The 13881-nt window shown below is 44.5% G+C and overlaps 2 protein-coding genes across 7 annotated transcripts in view; one reads left to right on the top strand and one right to left on the bottom strand.

The window, feature by feature from the left end:
* Positions 1–1199, top strand: part of LOC119278039 (filaggrin-2-like) — a 2507-nt gene extending 1308 nt beyond the window's left edge. The window contains exon 2 of one of the 3 annotated variants that reach the window (XM_037559384.1): positions 42–1199. In XM_037559384.1, coding sequence (XP_037415281.1) covers positions 42–992 — 951 coding nt within the window. In that variant the 3' untranslated portion in view covers positions 993–1199. The other 2 variants (XM_037559382.1, XM_037559383.1) reach the window with 2 other exon arrangements.
* Positions 1121–5691, bottom strand: LOC119278040. 4 transcript variants are annotated; one of them, XM_037559385.1, is made up of 15 exons: positions 5354–5691; positions 4613–4716; positions 4389–4500; positions 4167–4310; positions 3537–3641; positions 3350–3433; positions 3074–3189; positions 2882–2983; positions 2685–2798; positions 2543–2599; positions 2401–2467; positions 2269–2322; positions 1777–1851; positions 1665–1700; positions 1121–1513 (listed from the first exon to the last, which is right to left on the bottom strand). In XM_037559385.1, the coding sequence occupies exons 2-15, from the start codon at positions 4639–4641 to the stop codon at positions 1400–1402; spliced, it is 1209 nt and encodes a 402-aa protein (XP_037415282.1). In that variant the 5' UTR covers positions 4642–4716; positions 5354–5691; the 3' UTR covers positions 1121–1399. The 4 variants fall into 4 exon arrangements, with proteins under 4 accessions (XP_037415282.1, XP_037415284.1, XP_037415285.1 ...); XM_037559387.1 differs by having other exon boundaries at positions 4389–4497; positions 5354–5690; XM_037559388.1 differs by lacking the exon at positions 5354–5691 and adding an exon at positions 4859–4877 and having other exon boundaries at positions 4389–4497.
* Between the last annotated feature and the right edge of the window lie 8190 nt (positions 5692–13881).

Here is a 13881-nt window from a genome sequence, read left to right as displayed (position 1 = left end):
AGAAGCACGGCTACGGCGAGCAGACGGCGTACGACAGCAAGGTCCAGAAGCACGGCTACGGCGAGCAGACGGCGTACGACAGCAAGGTCCAGAAGCACGGCTACGGCGAGCACAAGGCGTACGACAGCGCGGTCCAGAACCAGAAGCACGGCTACGGCGAGCATGGGAGCGCCACCGCCGCCCTCCAGCACGACAGCTACGGCGGCGCGAAGAAGCACGGCTACGGCGGCGAGCAGAAGGCGTACAAGCACGGCGCTGCAGCGGGAGGGTACGACGCCGTCCACCACAACAGCTCAGTGCAGAACTACGGCTACGGCGAGCAGAAGGCGTCGTACCAGCACGGGAGCGACGCCGGAGGGTACGGCGGTGTCCACCACGGCTACGGTGGTGGGCAGAAGGCTTACGGGCACGGCGCTGATGCCGGAGGGTACGACGCTGCTTTCCAGTACGGCGGCCCGAAGCAGACGAAGCACGGCTACGGCGGCGGGCAGATGGCCGGAGGGTACGACTCTGCTTTCCAGCACGGCGGCTATGGCGGGCAGAAGGCGTCGTACCAGCAAGGGTGCGACGGCGGCATCGCCGGGTACGACGCGCTCGTCCAGAAGAAGCAGGGGAGCTACGTCGGCGGGCACAATGCGTACCCGCAGCAAGGGTGCGCCGGCGGCGACGTCGCAGGGTATGATGCTCTTGTCCGACTCCGGCAGATGCAGAAGCAGCAGCAGTACAACCAGGCCGGATGCGAGAGCGACGAAGAGAGCGAGGAGGATAGCGACTGCGAAGAGGAGGTGCTGGGCGGCGGATACGGCATGCATAAATACGCCGCCGGCAGCACCATGCCCGGCGGCACGCAGTACTACTCCGCGTACGAGCGCCGCCAGCAGCTCGGCGGCGGGAGCCAGTACGAGGCGTACGAGAGCTCCACCACCCAGGGGTACTCCGGCGGCGGCTACGGCGGCGGGTGGGCGCAGCCCAAGAAGCACAGCTACTACTGAGCTCCTGCGTCCTGCCCACCGGCGACGACTACCAGCGTGATACAATCCTACCTACAGTGATACTTATCTGCTCATGCTCCTGCATGTGTATGCCAGTATTTGGTGGACCTTTGCATTGCAAAAGTGTCTAAATAAGATGTACTTCTAACTGATATTCTGCATCCACCATAAGTGGCATCGGTACAATAATTTACTAGTACACAAGTCTGATTATTAGCATGCGTCTCTCTCTGCAACATGCTCTTGATGGTCGTCGTGGTAAGTGGGTAACCCATGTACAGATCTGGCCCCGGAGCTTCAGCTATACTAGTAGGCAGCTGCTATTTTCATGAACGATACTGAGCACGTAAGGGCCAGGTTTCCTGAACAGAAACCTAATATGGTTCCTGTGCACCGTGTGATTTCGTCTAGACTGAAGTCGAATTTGGTGGCGTGATCCCTTGATCCAAGTAATACTTCTTCTCGGCATCGGCCAGCCTTGCCTGGAATATCCCCCACTCTTTTCTACACCGTCCTCTTACCTGTGGGGCGCCGTCAAGCAAGTGTTGAGTATAACATGAAGTGTAAGGCATAAATGGATTGTGCCGTGGCGTGGAGTTCAGAATTCGTGTACATAGAAATTCACATTGAAATGTGAAGAATACATAATGAAATCAGTAAGATTGTGCTTACCCCTTCCCATGGTGCTCTTCCATTCTCCGACTTGCCCTGCCAGGAAAGAATACTACAGGGTCAGGAAACAAGTGACGGCATACAGTGATAGGTGAGATGAAACGGTGACTACCTGGTTGCCAAGTGATGGAACACCCTGATGAACAATCCATTGAGCATCAACAACTCCAATTTTTTCATGAGCCGGCTGTTTAATTAAAGAAAAGAGTGAAATAGTTTCAGCTCAGTAAGACATGAAGGGTTGGGAAAAGCATGTAAAGTGAAGGAACACATAATTACAACTCCGTAGAGTTATTGTCGATATAATTGTGGATGGGCTAAGCCTTCTATGAAAATGTCACCAAATAGTTCATCATGCAGAATACCCCTTTGGATCAAAGGGATTTTGTAGGATTACAATCGATAGGATTATTTTTCTTCCTATGAAACTCATTTTGGATCAAAGGAATAACACCACTAAACTTCCTTTGCATTGCTTTCTACGCCCGGTTCCACAGTGTCCCTGGCAATTTAAGCTAACCTAGACCTTTAAAGGTTAAATTACATGTACAGTGATCACTGAGAGCAACATGTCAAATTGATAATTGGCAAAAAAAAAAAATACCTCCACACATTTCCTAAGAGCAAAATCAAGACCCCATCCATGGATCAAGTCGTTCTGCAGAAAACAGTGTAAAAGTGTAAGCATACAGCTCCAAACAAGATGATTAACTAAGAGATTTAAATGACAACCCACCTGGATCATATGCCATACACAGCGCCATGCATCCCTAGAGAACACAGTTGCCATAATTTCTACGAATCTGCACATCAAATTGAATGTTAAAACAAATTTTGACAGATCAAGATAGATTAACAATAAACAATTTGGCCCCTACGCTGCACACGGTGGCAGATGGGGGTCAGAACACCAGCCTGGCCTCTCCTCGGTTACTCTGTATAAAGCAAAGTGTCACATAAGGAACTGGTATAGGTGGGTGATGGTCAAGTATCAATAAGAATATATGTTCTATAACTCACTTGTGAACTTCTCGATCACCACGCCGCTTAGTCATTTGCCATGTCAGACCTCTATCAGGTTCCAAACCAGGTTGAGAGATCTCCAGCCCATGCTTCCTAACAAGCTTGATGTACCTGAAAAAAGAGTTGTATTGAAATTATCTGCCTCAGAAGGAACACTAGGGTGACAAGAAAGGAAACAAGGGTGTAGTGCTTACTCCTCTGCATTGAAATGTTGAACACCTAGATCCTCATCCCAGATAAATATGTAGTCATACCGGGCAACGACATCAGGATGTAAAAATCTCTTGGCATACCACCTAGGGTAAATTATAAGTAAGCATTAAGCTTTGACGGTCAAGCAAATAGAAAGAATGCAAAAAACTTGATAAACAATAGCACGAACTTACCACTTAGTTTGCTTGCTAACACTCACATGGATGGCCCTTTTTGACCACTCAAATTCATCCCATTCAGTAGTCCGACCATCATAGTGGAACAACATAATTGTGAAGTTCTCCGAGAACTATATAGAAGACATGCATGAATACCAAAAGCAATCATTACTATTTTATATGTGAAGAAATTGAGCAATTCACTGTGATGCATCATCAGTTTTACCAAATCAGTACCAGAATATATTTTATCCAGTGTATTTTAAGCATGCTACATGTCTAATTAATTACCTTTTTGACTGCTGCATCAATATTTGCCTTTTGCGCGATTCCAACTGTAAATGTAACAAGGTACTTTGGCTGGATAGTAAGATCCTGATGGTATGTTTCAGATCATAGATAAAAAAAGGGTATTAAAAATGTCAGTCAAAGATTTAAAAGCATCATTCGCTACTTAGCAAGTGAAACAACAACTAACCTCACTAGGTTCACCCCACAATCTTCGCAGATAGAGGTCTGTTTCAGATACGACAATACCTGGTGGGAGCCTTTCAGCACCTTTAGGGTTTGAGGTAACATAAATCTGAACAGAGAATAGTTATTAAAAATAAAATAAAACCAGCTTTATCTATGAGAAGCAGCCATCTATGCGGAAGTTATGTCCTATACTTCAATAAAAGAGGTTACCCAAATCAAACTAGGAATGGGAATAGTTAGGAGGAACCACATATCTTTTTTTATCCAAGGAAAAGTGAGGACTTCAATCAATACCAGTGATAATCGAGGATTGAAAATTTAGTCATCAACTTACACACTTCCATAAAGAATGCAATAATGCATTGCATCATTTTAACACGGGCAGAAACAATTTTACATCCTACATGTAATCCCGGAAATTGAAATTCACGTACTTAACATGAGAAATACAGGAGCAGTTCAAGCAATGGGCCAATAATACGGTCACCCAAAATTAACTAAAGCAATGTACGATCTAAACAAAACAGGATATAAGTAAGAAGAAAGCTAACACAGATTGCATTGAACAAATACAGGACACAAGTCAAAAAACTAACAAAATCCCATAAAAAGTGCTAGCCTGGCAAAGTACCTTAGGAATTTCATCAGACTTGGAATCAGAATTGTTCTTCTTGTGACTGTTTGCAGATGTCCATGCATGGTTCAACAATGTTTGGGTTGTGATTCCGGAGTTTCTATCTTCAATATAGGAAACAATACTGGAAGGGAAATGAAGCTGCGAAATGCAGATAGTAAGGGTTATTTTCTAAAGTATGTGGCATAAGAGAACAAGAGATGCAAAGGTCCAATTTACCTTGGTTATATTGACTGTAGGGAAGGATATCCCAAACAAGTAACCTAGCATAATACCGATAACTGCTGAGAATACGAGCCTCATGCCTTCATTTGATCTTGGCATGCTGCTGCTGATGAAGATTGGCAATGAAATCATTATGCATTCAATTGAGGAGCACAGAATAAAAAATTAGAAGTCACTAGGCATCAGTCCTGTCCATGAACTAGATGCATTGAACATACCTCCGGCCTAGAATGCCGGGCTTTGCCATGGGGGCTGTCAGTATCTTTTGGCGGCGATGGAACTTGTTAGCAGAATGGTTTCCGCACCGCTGAAGAACTTGTAGCTGTGAATGCAAAAGCGAGGAAAGAATGATAAATCAGAGCTGCTTGTAAGTCATCAAACGATTCAGAAATGAGAAAACAATGCCCCTGAATCCCCGATGGATAAACTGAGAAGCAAAAGGGGGTGCTGATTAGGCTGGTTACATCTAAGTTTCGCAATGAATGAAGGAGACTAATTCGAACACCCCAACTAAGACGGACTTCTAGAACTACCGGTGTACGTAGCTTTCTTAGTAGTACATCTAATAATCACGACTCTCAAGTCAGCATTGCTTCCTAAACTTCCACAAGCAAAATTTAAGACTACAACAGTGCCGACAAGTACACACGCAAGCACCTAGAAGAAATTCTAAACCGCCCGGCCCCGAATTTCAGCGGCGGTTGTTGAAATCTTAGGCCGGAAGCAAGATCCGCGTGAGGAGCAAAGCACGGGTAGTCGGGTACGCACACAGATCGCTAGAGCATCCGAGCGGCACAGCAGAATTCGCAGCAGAAACTGAAGGAACTAGGGGAGCAGTTACGAATCGGAAGCAGTTCGGGGCAGCCAGATCCCCCAAACCGCGGAACAGTTTGAACTGGCCTCAATATCCGCGCGCGTGCGTGCGTGCGCGTGCGTGGCCCGAGACGAACGGTGCTTACCAAATCCGCGGGCGGCGGCTCTAGTCCTCGCGGATCGGGGCGGCCGTGCCAGCGATCCGGCGGCGGCGGCAGCAGCCCTGCTGGCAGGGCTCAGCAGGCCGGGAGCCCGCCTCCCTCGGGGGTCCGGCGAGGGCGTCGCCGACCCGCAGGCTCGCCGGAGGGCGCGCGGAGACGGCGGGGAGGGCGCGGAGGAGCCGAGCGTCGGAGAAGGTGGGCGCGGTGGCGGGGGAGGAGGTGGCAGCGAAGGCCGACAAGACAAACCCTTCTTCGCTGTGACTGAGTCCCCCCTCGGCCCTGGTACTAGTCGTGGTAGAGGTGGTACAACGGCAGGTGGGGTAGAATATTACGCGGCTACGACGAGTCTGCCTCTACCAGGACGGTGGTGGCGGAATTTGGGGGTTGCGTCGTGAGCATTGGCCATGAGTCCATGACTCATGACAGTGGTTGAGTAGAATACTCGCAGCTGTATCTGGTTGTCCTACACATGGCAATCATTCGGGGCCGGGATTAAACTGCGCCACCCCACGGGATAAACTAATCCGGGTTAACGTGCCCGCCGTCTCGTTGCTTCTGCGCCTCCAGCAACGGAGCTGATGATCGCTCGCCTGCTGTGATGACCTTGCATCTTTTTGTTGTCTTGCTGTAGGAAATACTGAGATGCGCCTAAAACACATTTTGAGTCTTATTAAGAGGGCATAAGAGTTGGTCCAATTTCGTACCCAAGATGAAATCAATTGACATGGAATCCACCCACGCGTGATGATGGAGGAGGAGACGTTACTTACGGTCATGGAGGCCTCGTGGGGATGGGAGGATCGGTGGAGGGAGGGCGAGATGATTTGGGGGGAATGGATGGAACTAACAGGCCAGGGGTTTCCATTCGTAAGCACGGAATTGATATCGAAAGATTTTTGCATCAAGCAGAGGTAACCCTGCCATTTATATACGGGCAATGCTACGCGTTGGCCGGCGGATATTTTTAAAAGATCCACCGCCTCGCGAGCCGTTGGATTCGTTTTCTCTATGTACACCGATTGTGCCCGAAGAAAGGCATTGCACAAAATATTCTCTATGGACTTGATTAATTTTTATAAGATTTGATTTCTGGAAGAAATCTAAAGGCATCGTAATTTGGAATGGAGAGATTATTTCCTTCCTTATATGTTCTGCTGTCTTTAATTCTGTCATTACAACACTCCTTTTGTGTTCCACGCGTGACCTACTTGGTCTCCTTTGCCTCCGAGCAAGATTATTTCATCGGTAATGCTATCTAGGGAACGTTCCCTGGGGACGAAATCCCTACCAACGCCCCAGAACCGTCGGATCTGATCGGGATCAAACGATCGCAATTCTACAACAAAAACTTCCCAGATTTAAACGAACTGCCATGGTAGTTTTAAAAATTGCCACTCCCCAGTGATGAAACTGCCGGCCGAGCCATTCGCAAATGCCATCCTGACTCGTGAACGGTAGCTGGCTCTTGGCGTCCTATTTCATTTCTTATCTTTCCCCTGGTGCTAATTCGGTTATGATTTCATTTACTTTGTGTCTCCTCGCCGTGACCTGCATTGTCCCCTTTGCCTCGGAATTAAATTATAGGGCTTTGAGAAATTGTTACCCTGATCGGCATCCGATTTCAATTGAAGACCTCAATTGAATGTGGCCTTTTTAAAACTAGAGAGCATAGTGTTATAGAGAATTAAGTGAACCGACCTGAGTATTAATCTTCAGTTCGAGGCTATGGAGGATTGTCTCCCTTCTTTGCTTAGAGCTCTAATTGCCCGATGCTGCTCGCGGCGCACATTTTCATGGTAAAATTATTTTCATTGCATCAATAGTATATTGTGCTCTTTGTTACATGTGGACAAACTACTCCTTATGTTCTAAAATAAATGTCTCAACTTTAATACAACTTTACACTGAAATTAGTGCAAAGTTGAGACATTTATTTTGGGACGGAGGGAGTATTATGTATTGTCCACTATTTTCCCTTTTGTTTCACATTGCTTGCCATTTTTTTCTACCAGCTTTGAGCGTGATTGAAGGAAGCAAAGACAAACAGAGGTGCAACAGTGTTTGGAGATATGGCACACTTTTTTAATATAAGTCAATTATCCCCGTCTTGTTTGGCTGAATGTACTACATCCGTCCTGGTTTATAGGTTCCTTTTGTAGTTTATGCCAAATTTTGACTACAAATTTAACTAACAAAATGTTAATGCATGTCAAGAAAAATTATCTCACTAGATTCATATTTGAACATAGTTTTCAAAAATATAATATTTGATGACATGCGTGAACATTTTGTTAGTTTAATCTATGGTCAAAATTTGGCACAAAATACAATGGGGACCAATAAACCCGGACGGAGATAGTATAAAGGTTTAAATAGGCACAACTAGAAAATTGGATATTTTATCACGTATTTATCTATAGTTAAGTATATTTATTTAAGACAGTAAAACTGAGCCTAAACTGAGCTCTCTCACGCTCCCAGTAATTTCGGTCATTGGATTTCACGTTTCTTTTTATGGGAAAGCCTTCATGGCTGCTTTATTAAATTATAATAAACTTACATCGTTTGCTAAAGCATTTAAAATGAAAGAGGGGGGAGTATCCGACCACACCGTCGGTGGATTACCCCTCCCATAGCTAGCAAGCTCGTGAGCAACCATGTTCGATTCTCTACTACAATGTTCGATAATGACCTTCCCAAAATCTGCAGATAACTTACGGCAATCCTCTAGAATTGGCGCTGCCACCAAAGCATACCCTTCATTCATCCTCAATGCTTCCACGACGATCAAGCTATCAGACTGTATCACAATGCTATCACACCCGAGGCCGCGTATGAACATGATACCCTGGTGCATAGCCTCGGCCTCAGCTGCTACTGCATTCGCAACATGAGCCATCTGAGTTACTGCTGCTGCTATAAATCCACCGTTATGATCTCTCACTACCATTCCGCGGGATCCCGTATGATCATCTTCCATAAATGAAGCATCTACGTTCAGAACCTGCATCCTGGACAGTGGCTTCTTCCAAGCATTCTGACGAGGCAATGGATCCGGTTTCCCAGCCGCTCGGACAAAATTCAGAGTCAAGGCCTGAATGGCCATTGCCGTGCGTACTGGGTTCTGAACTTGTTCACCTCTTGCCAACTCCCTTCGCTGCCACCAAAGGTACCAGCTGGTAGAAGCTATTATTTCGGGTATATCGATTACCTCCATATACTTCTATTGAAACCTGTCATCGCATAAAAGAGACTCCAATACTCTCGCACCGGATCTGTCGATTGGGATCACCTCATCTATCATAGTTTTTAGGCCCAACTCAGACCAAATCGACCTCACACGGGTGCAAGTGAAGAGCGCATGTTTGATGTCTTCCGCCCCTTGTTGGCAAACTGGACACTACCCACTTGTAGGAATATGTCTGTTGGCAAGTGTGCACTTGAAGGGGATGGTGTTATGCAGGCACCGCCAGATGAAGATTTTAACTTTCCCTGGTAACTTTAAATTCCAAAGCCTCTTCCAAACCGGATGATCAGGTGTGCTCGACTGTCCAGACGCATCAACAATTTTCGAACCAAACTGGTCCTCCCATTCTCTGTAATAGCCAGATCGAACGCTGTAAACTCCATTCTTTGTGAAGTGCCATGCAACAGCATCATCCAAAACATGATGGGATAAAGGAACCTGTAGTATGCGATCTGCATCTGTTCCCCAAAAATTGTCCCTGATAATCTGCTCGTCCCAATCACCTGATATAGGGTCTATCAGATCGCTCACATGTGTTAATATGCAGTTGCCTTGTCGTGTCAGGACCTTTCTCGTTGGGCTGTTTGGTATCCAACTATCTTCCCAGATATCAATCTTTGTGCCGTCCCCTACTCGCCAAATGCTTCCTTTCTTGAACGTTTGTATGCATGCATATATGCTCTGCCATACAAAGGAACAACCCTTCTTCAAAGTGCAATTTAGAATATCCCTCGTGGGATAGTAATGAGCACGCAACACTCTTGCACAGAGTGAGTCATAGTTCTCAATCAACCTCCAGCACTGTTTTGCTAGAAGTGCTAAGTTGAAGGCATGGATATCTCTAAACCCCATTCCACCTTTTCCTTTCGGTACACAAATCTTCCACCAAGCTACCCAATGCATTTTGCGCTGATCATCCTCATCACCCCACCAGTATTGCGACATTGCATCAGTGATCCCTTTGCATATTTTCTTCGGGAATTTGAAAACACTCATCGCATACGTAGGGATGGCTTGGGCCACCGCTTTAATTAACGCCTCCTTGCCTCCAAAAGATAGGGTACGCTCCTTCCATCCATTGATAAGTTTCTGGATTCTCTCGATAAGGTGCAAAAAACAATCAGTTCGGTCTACACCTATCATAGACGGCAGCCCCAAGTACTTCTCCGATAATGATTCAGTCATAATATCTAGCACTTGACATACCTCAGCTTTGACATCCACATCTGTATTTGGACTGAAGAAAATTGAGGATTTAGCCACACTGACCATTTGACCTGAAGCTGAACAATAATCATCCAGAACACTCTTGAGTGAATGTGCATTTGCAGAATCAGCTCTCATCAAGATTAATGAGTCGTCCGCGAATAGCAAGTGTGATATTTTGGGGGAGTCCCTACAGACCTGGACCCCCAAAAGCCTGCCTTGTTCTCTTCTTCATGTTCAATTAGTGCTGATAAGCCCTCTGCGCATAACAAAAAGAGGTAGGGGGATAGAGGACCCCCCTGCCTGAGTCCTCTGGTCGGTTTGAAAGGAGAAGTTTCATTTGAGTTAATTCTCACCGTGTACTCAACAGAGGTCACACAAGCCATGATCAAGTCAATCCATCTATCTGCAAATCCCAGTTTGCCCAAAATAGCTTTAAGAAACACCCATTCTACTCGATCATAAGCCTTATGCATATCTAATTTGACAGTGCACGTGCCATTTTCCCCTTGTTTCCTCTTCTTCATTGTATGTAGGCATTCATACGCCACGATAACATTGTTCGTGATAATCCTCCCAGGTACAAAAGCACTCTGCGTCTCGCTGATAATATCAGGTAAGAAAACTTTTAATCTTGCAGCCAAGAGTTTAGAGATCACCTTATATACCACGTTGCAGAGACTTATAGGCCTGTACTACGATATCTTCTCTGCATTTTCCACTTTGGGTATCAGCACAATAGTGGTTGAGTTCCAACCTTCTGGTATAACTCCACTGTTCACTGCGTTTAAAACCTCGATCACTAGTTCTTCTCCCAACAGAGGCCAGAACCTCTTATAGAAGATTGCATGCAATCCATCTGGACCGGGCGCTTTAAGATCGCCGATACTAAACAGTGCTTTTTTCACCTCCTCTGCCGTATAAGGTGCAAGTAATGCTTCATTCATATAGTCCGAAACTCTAGTTTTCACTTTATTCAAAACATCCATGTTTGGGTGTACAACTTCAGAAGTAAACAGTGACTTGAAGTAATCAGAAATTAGGGTGCCCATGGATACTACATCTTCCTTCCACGTACCATCATCTCCAAGAAGCTTCCGGATCTGATTCCTTCTTCTGGCCGTCGCGAAATTGTTGAAGAAACTTGTGTTCCGATCCCCATATTTCAGCCAGTTGGCCCGGCTCCGTTGCACCCAATATATTTCCTCCTTCTCTAGAGTTTCTTCAACGAGAATAAGAATTTCTCGTTGCCGATCTGCCGCCTCATCAGTAAGGGGCCCGGACCGCAAGCATTCTAGCTCCGACTTACCGCAACTGGGCTGGCTCCTAATAGGCCACTATTCTGGGGACTTTTTCGAAGGCCTGCCATTGAGTGGGCTTATTGGCCTCTATCTAACTCAAAGCTACTACACAGCGATTTTTGCTTTATTGGCCCATTTATCATTTGCGAATCTGATTTCAGTGGCCTGTAGTCAACTTTCTGGCCCCACGGTAGACTTTTGCCATTACATGATTGGTGCGAATCTGGTGGCATGTCTTTCACGCAGGAATACCAGAGGCCAGCCACTGTTTCCTTCAATTGCAGCATCCCTATACGAGGTTCATACATGGCTCCTGGATAGATTATCATCTTTCATGGAGATTCATTCTGCCCCTTCCTTTCATGTGTGCATTGAGTATATTTATGTCCTTCTCTCCATATTATGTTGTTTCTGGCCCAATATATTACAGCTTAATATAATACTAAAAGAGAAACTATGTTTGTCCGATACACCGAGCCTATTCTTTTTTTTGTGTGTGAGAAAACTTCCAATCTATTCATTTCAATCATGGTAGTACAATGAACACCAAAAATAATAAAAAATACATTCGGATTCATAGACCACCTAGCGACAAAACCAAGTGAAAAACTTGTAAGGCTGCAACGCTTACAGATGTATTTTGGTTGCCTTTTACAATGGATTCAGGGCATGCAAGTGCATATGGAATGAAAAAAAATGGTTTTCCCATAATGTATGCGTTCAAATCATATACTATCTCTTTGCAATGTATTAACAATCCGCTTCATGATTATTTTTTCCAAGGGACATCACTGAACTCAAACGCTCACTATCTCTGTTGACATGAAGTGACACCTTTCAAGAATGCGGTACATGTGGAAATGAAACAAATAGCAGGAATTATGTCTTGAGAAAAGTCTCTATTAATGGCAGCCATACTTTTGAGAAACATTGCAGCATGTATTAAGTTAAAAAGAAAAGATATATGTTGTAACCCGTTAACATGAAGTAGTAGGGCGGGTTACTTTTCACAATCAGCGTTGTTGCGTTCTTCAGTCGTACAGTTTGGGTATATGTTGTAACCTCTTGGCTAAGATGTACTTCCTCCATATCAAAATATAAGACATTTTTTAGGCAAGTTTTGGTACAGAGGGAGTATTTAACAGGTTTGAGAAATCATTATCCGATAATTTGATACCATCAACTCCAATTATGATGCCTCGATTAAAAGTAATAATTTTCATTTAGTTTATTAAGTTTCATCCTAAAACAACCCCAAATATTATTAATGAAAGTTAATCGATCAAGACTTACAGTCTATATGCCTTGCTTATTTTTTACTGCTCATTCTCCATCAACCTGCTATGAAGAAATGGTCTGATTGTCCCAATCCGGAAGAAATAAACTCAAGAGCAAGGTTTTGGAATGATGTTATGTAGCCGTTCAAAACTGGCTAATTGAGAATTTTGCAGACTACCCAAGATATACAAAGCAGTGGTACTTCAACATGTGTGTCCTTTATATCTAAATTTCATTCTCTTAACTATGTCATCCCCGCACCCACCTGCCGCCGCCTTGTTTAAAAAAGAACATTTTGTCTGGCGCCTCTATATTTCTACCATGAAAATGTGATTGGATTTTATGAAAAAAAATGATGTAAATTCATATCATTCTATTGATAAGGTTGACGGGCACGGCAACGTGCGTCATCAACGATCTAGTTTGTCATATAGTACATGTGCTGCAACATAACATTTTTTAGAATCCGCTTAAAAGAGCTAGTGGTGTTACACGACCTCCTTCCATCACTGAGTCGCCGGTCACGAGAGAGATAAAGACCCATATCCTTTAATTGAGTTAATAATACTTAGTTTCAACTTGTACATTTTTTGTCAATCCATTTTTTTTTCAAAACTGCCTACGGCCATATACTCCCTCCCTTTTGGTTTAAAGTGATCAATTCAAAAATCTCACCAACGAACGTAGATTGTGAGTGGTATAGTATTTTTAGTAGTTTATAAAAATTACAAAATTAATGTTCTTGTTTTACTCAAAAAATTATGTTTACCAAATGCATTAATTGCAACGCATGCATGTATGACCACTAAATGACCAAGAACTTTTGCGTGCATTGGTGAGTTTTTTCTTAATACTTGAATGCAACGATTTAATCCAACTCGAAATCAGAACATATGATGGAGAGTAATAAAAATGACACTTACAAAATGCAAAAAAAATAAATTGAGATAGGCCCTCTATACCGGCAGAGATGGAGTATTAAGTATCACATATCTTTACAAACACACCATTATAGAAAAATAAAATTACATTAAAATTTTGGTTGGTGCCAAAGTATTCTTCCTCCTGCTTCCACCGTCGGCGCGTCTTGACCATAGCTCGATGCCCCCTGTGGGCTTCCGCCTGAGCGAAGCAAACTTGTTTAAACCTAGAATTTGTAGAAGCAATGGTCGGGAAGTCTTCGCTGCAGACCAAGAGGCGCCATCAGCCCAAACTGCGAAAGCAAATCGCCTCCCAGAGAAGAAAAATGTTGTAAAGGGATTGTACACACTCTGAAGACCACGAAAGCAGGCTGAATCCCCGAGAAGAAAATGTTGTAAAGGGGCTGCACAAACTCTAAAGACCACGGAAGCAGGTCAAATCCCGGAGAAGAAGACATAGAACTGATCATGACTATCGAAATACAAATTGTTTGCTCATGTTTAGAACATATCAGTTTCATTTTGCAATCACCCGTCGGGCATCACCATGTGTCCGACCTC

The sequence above is a fragment of the Triticum dicoccoides genome, chromosome 3B, assembly GCF_002162155.2.
Source record: "Triticum dicoccoides isolate Atlit2015 ecotype Zavitan chromosome 3B, WEW_v2.0, whole genome shotgun sequence".
Classification (NCBI taxonomy): Eukaryota; Viridiplantae; Streptophyta; class Magnoliopsida; order Poales; family Poaceae; genus Triticum; species Triticum dicoccoides.
The sequence above is the reverse complement of the archived record's forward strand: the minus strand, read 5'-3'. Positions and strand labels throughout refer to the sequence as shown.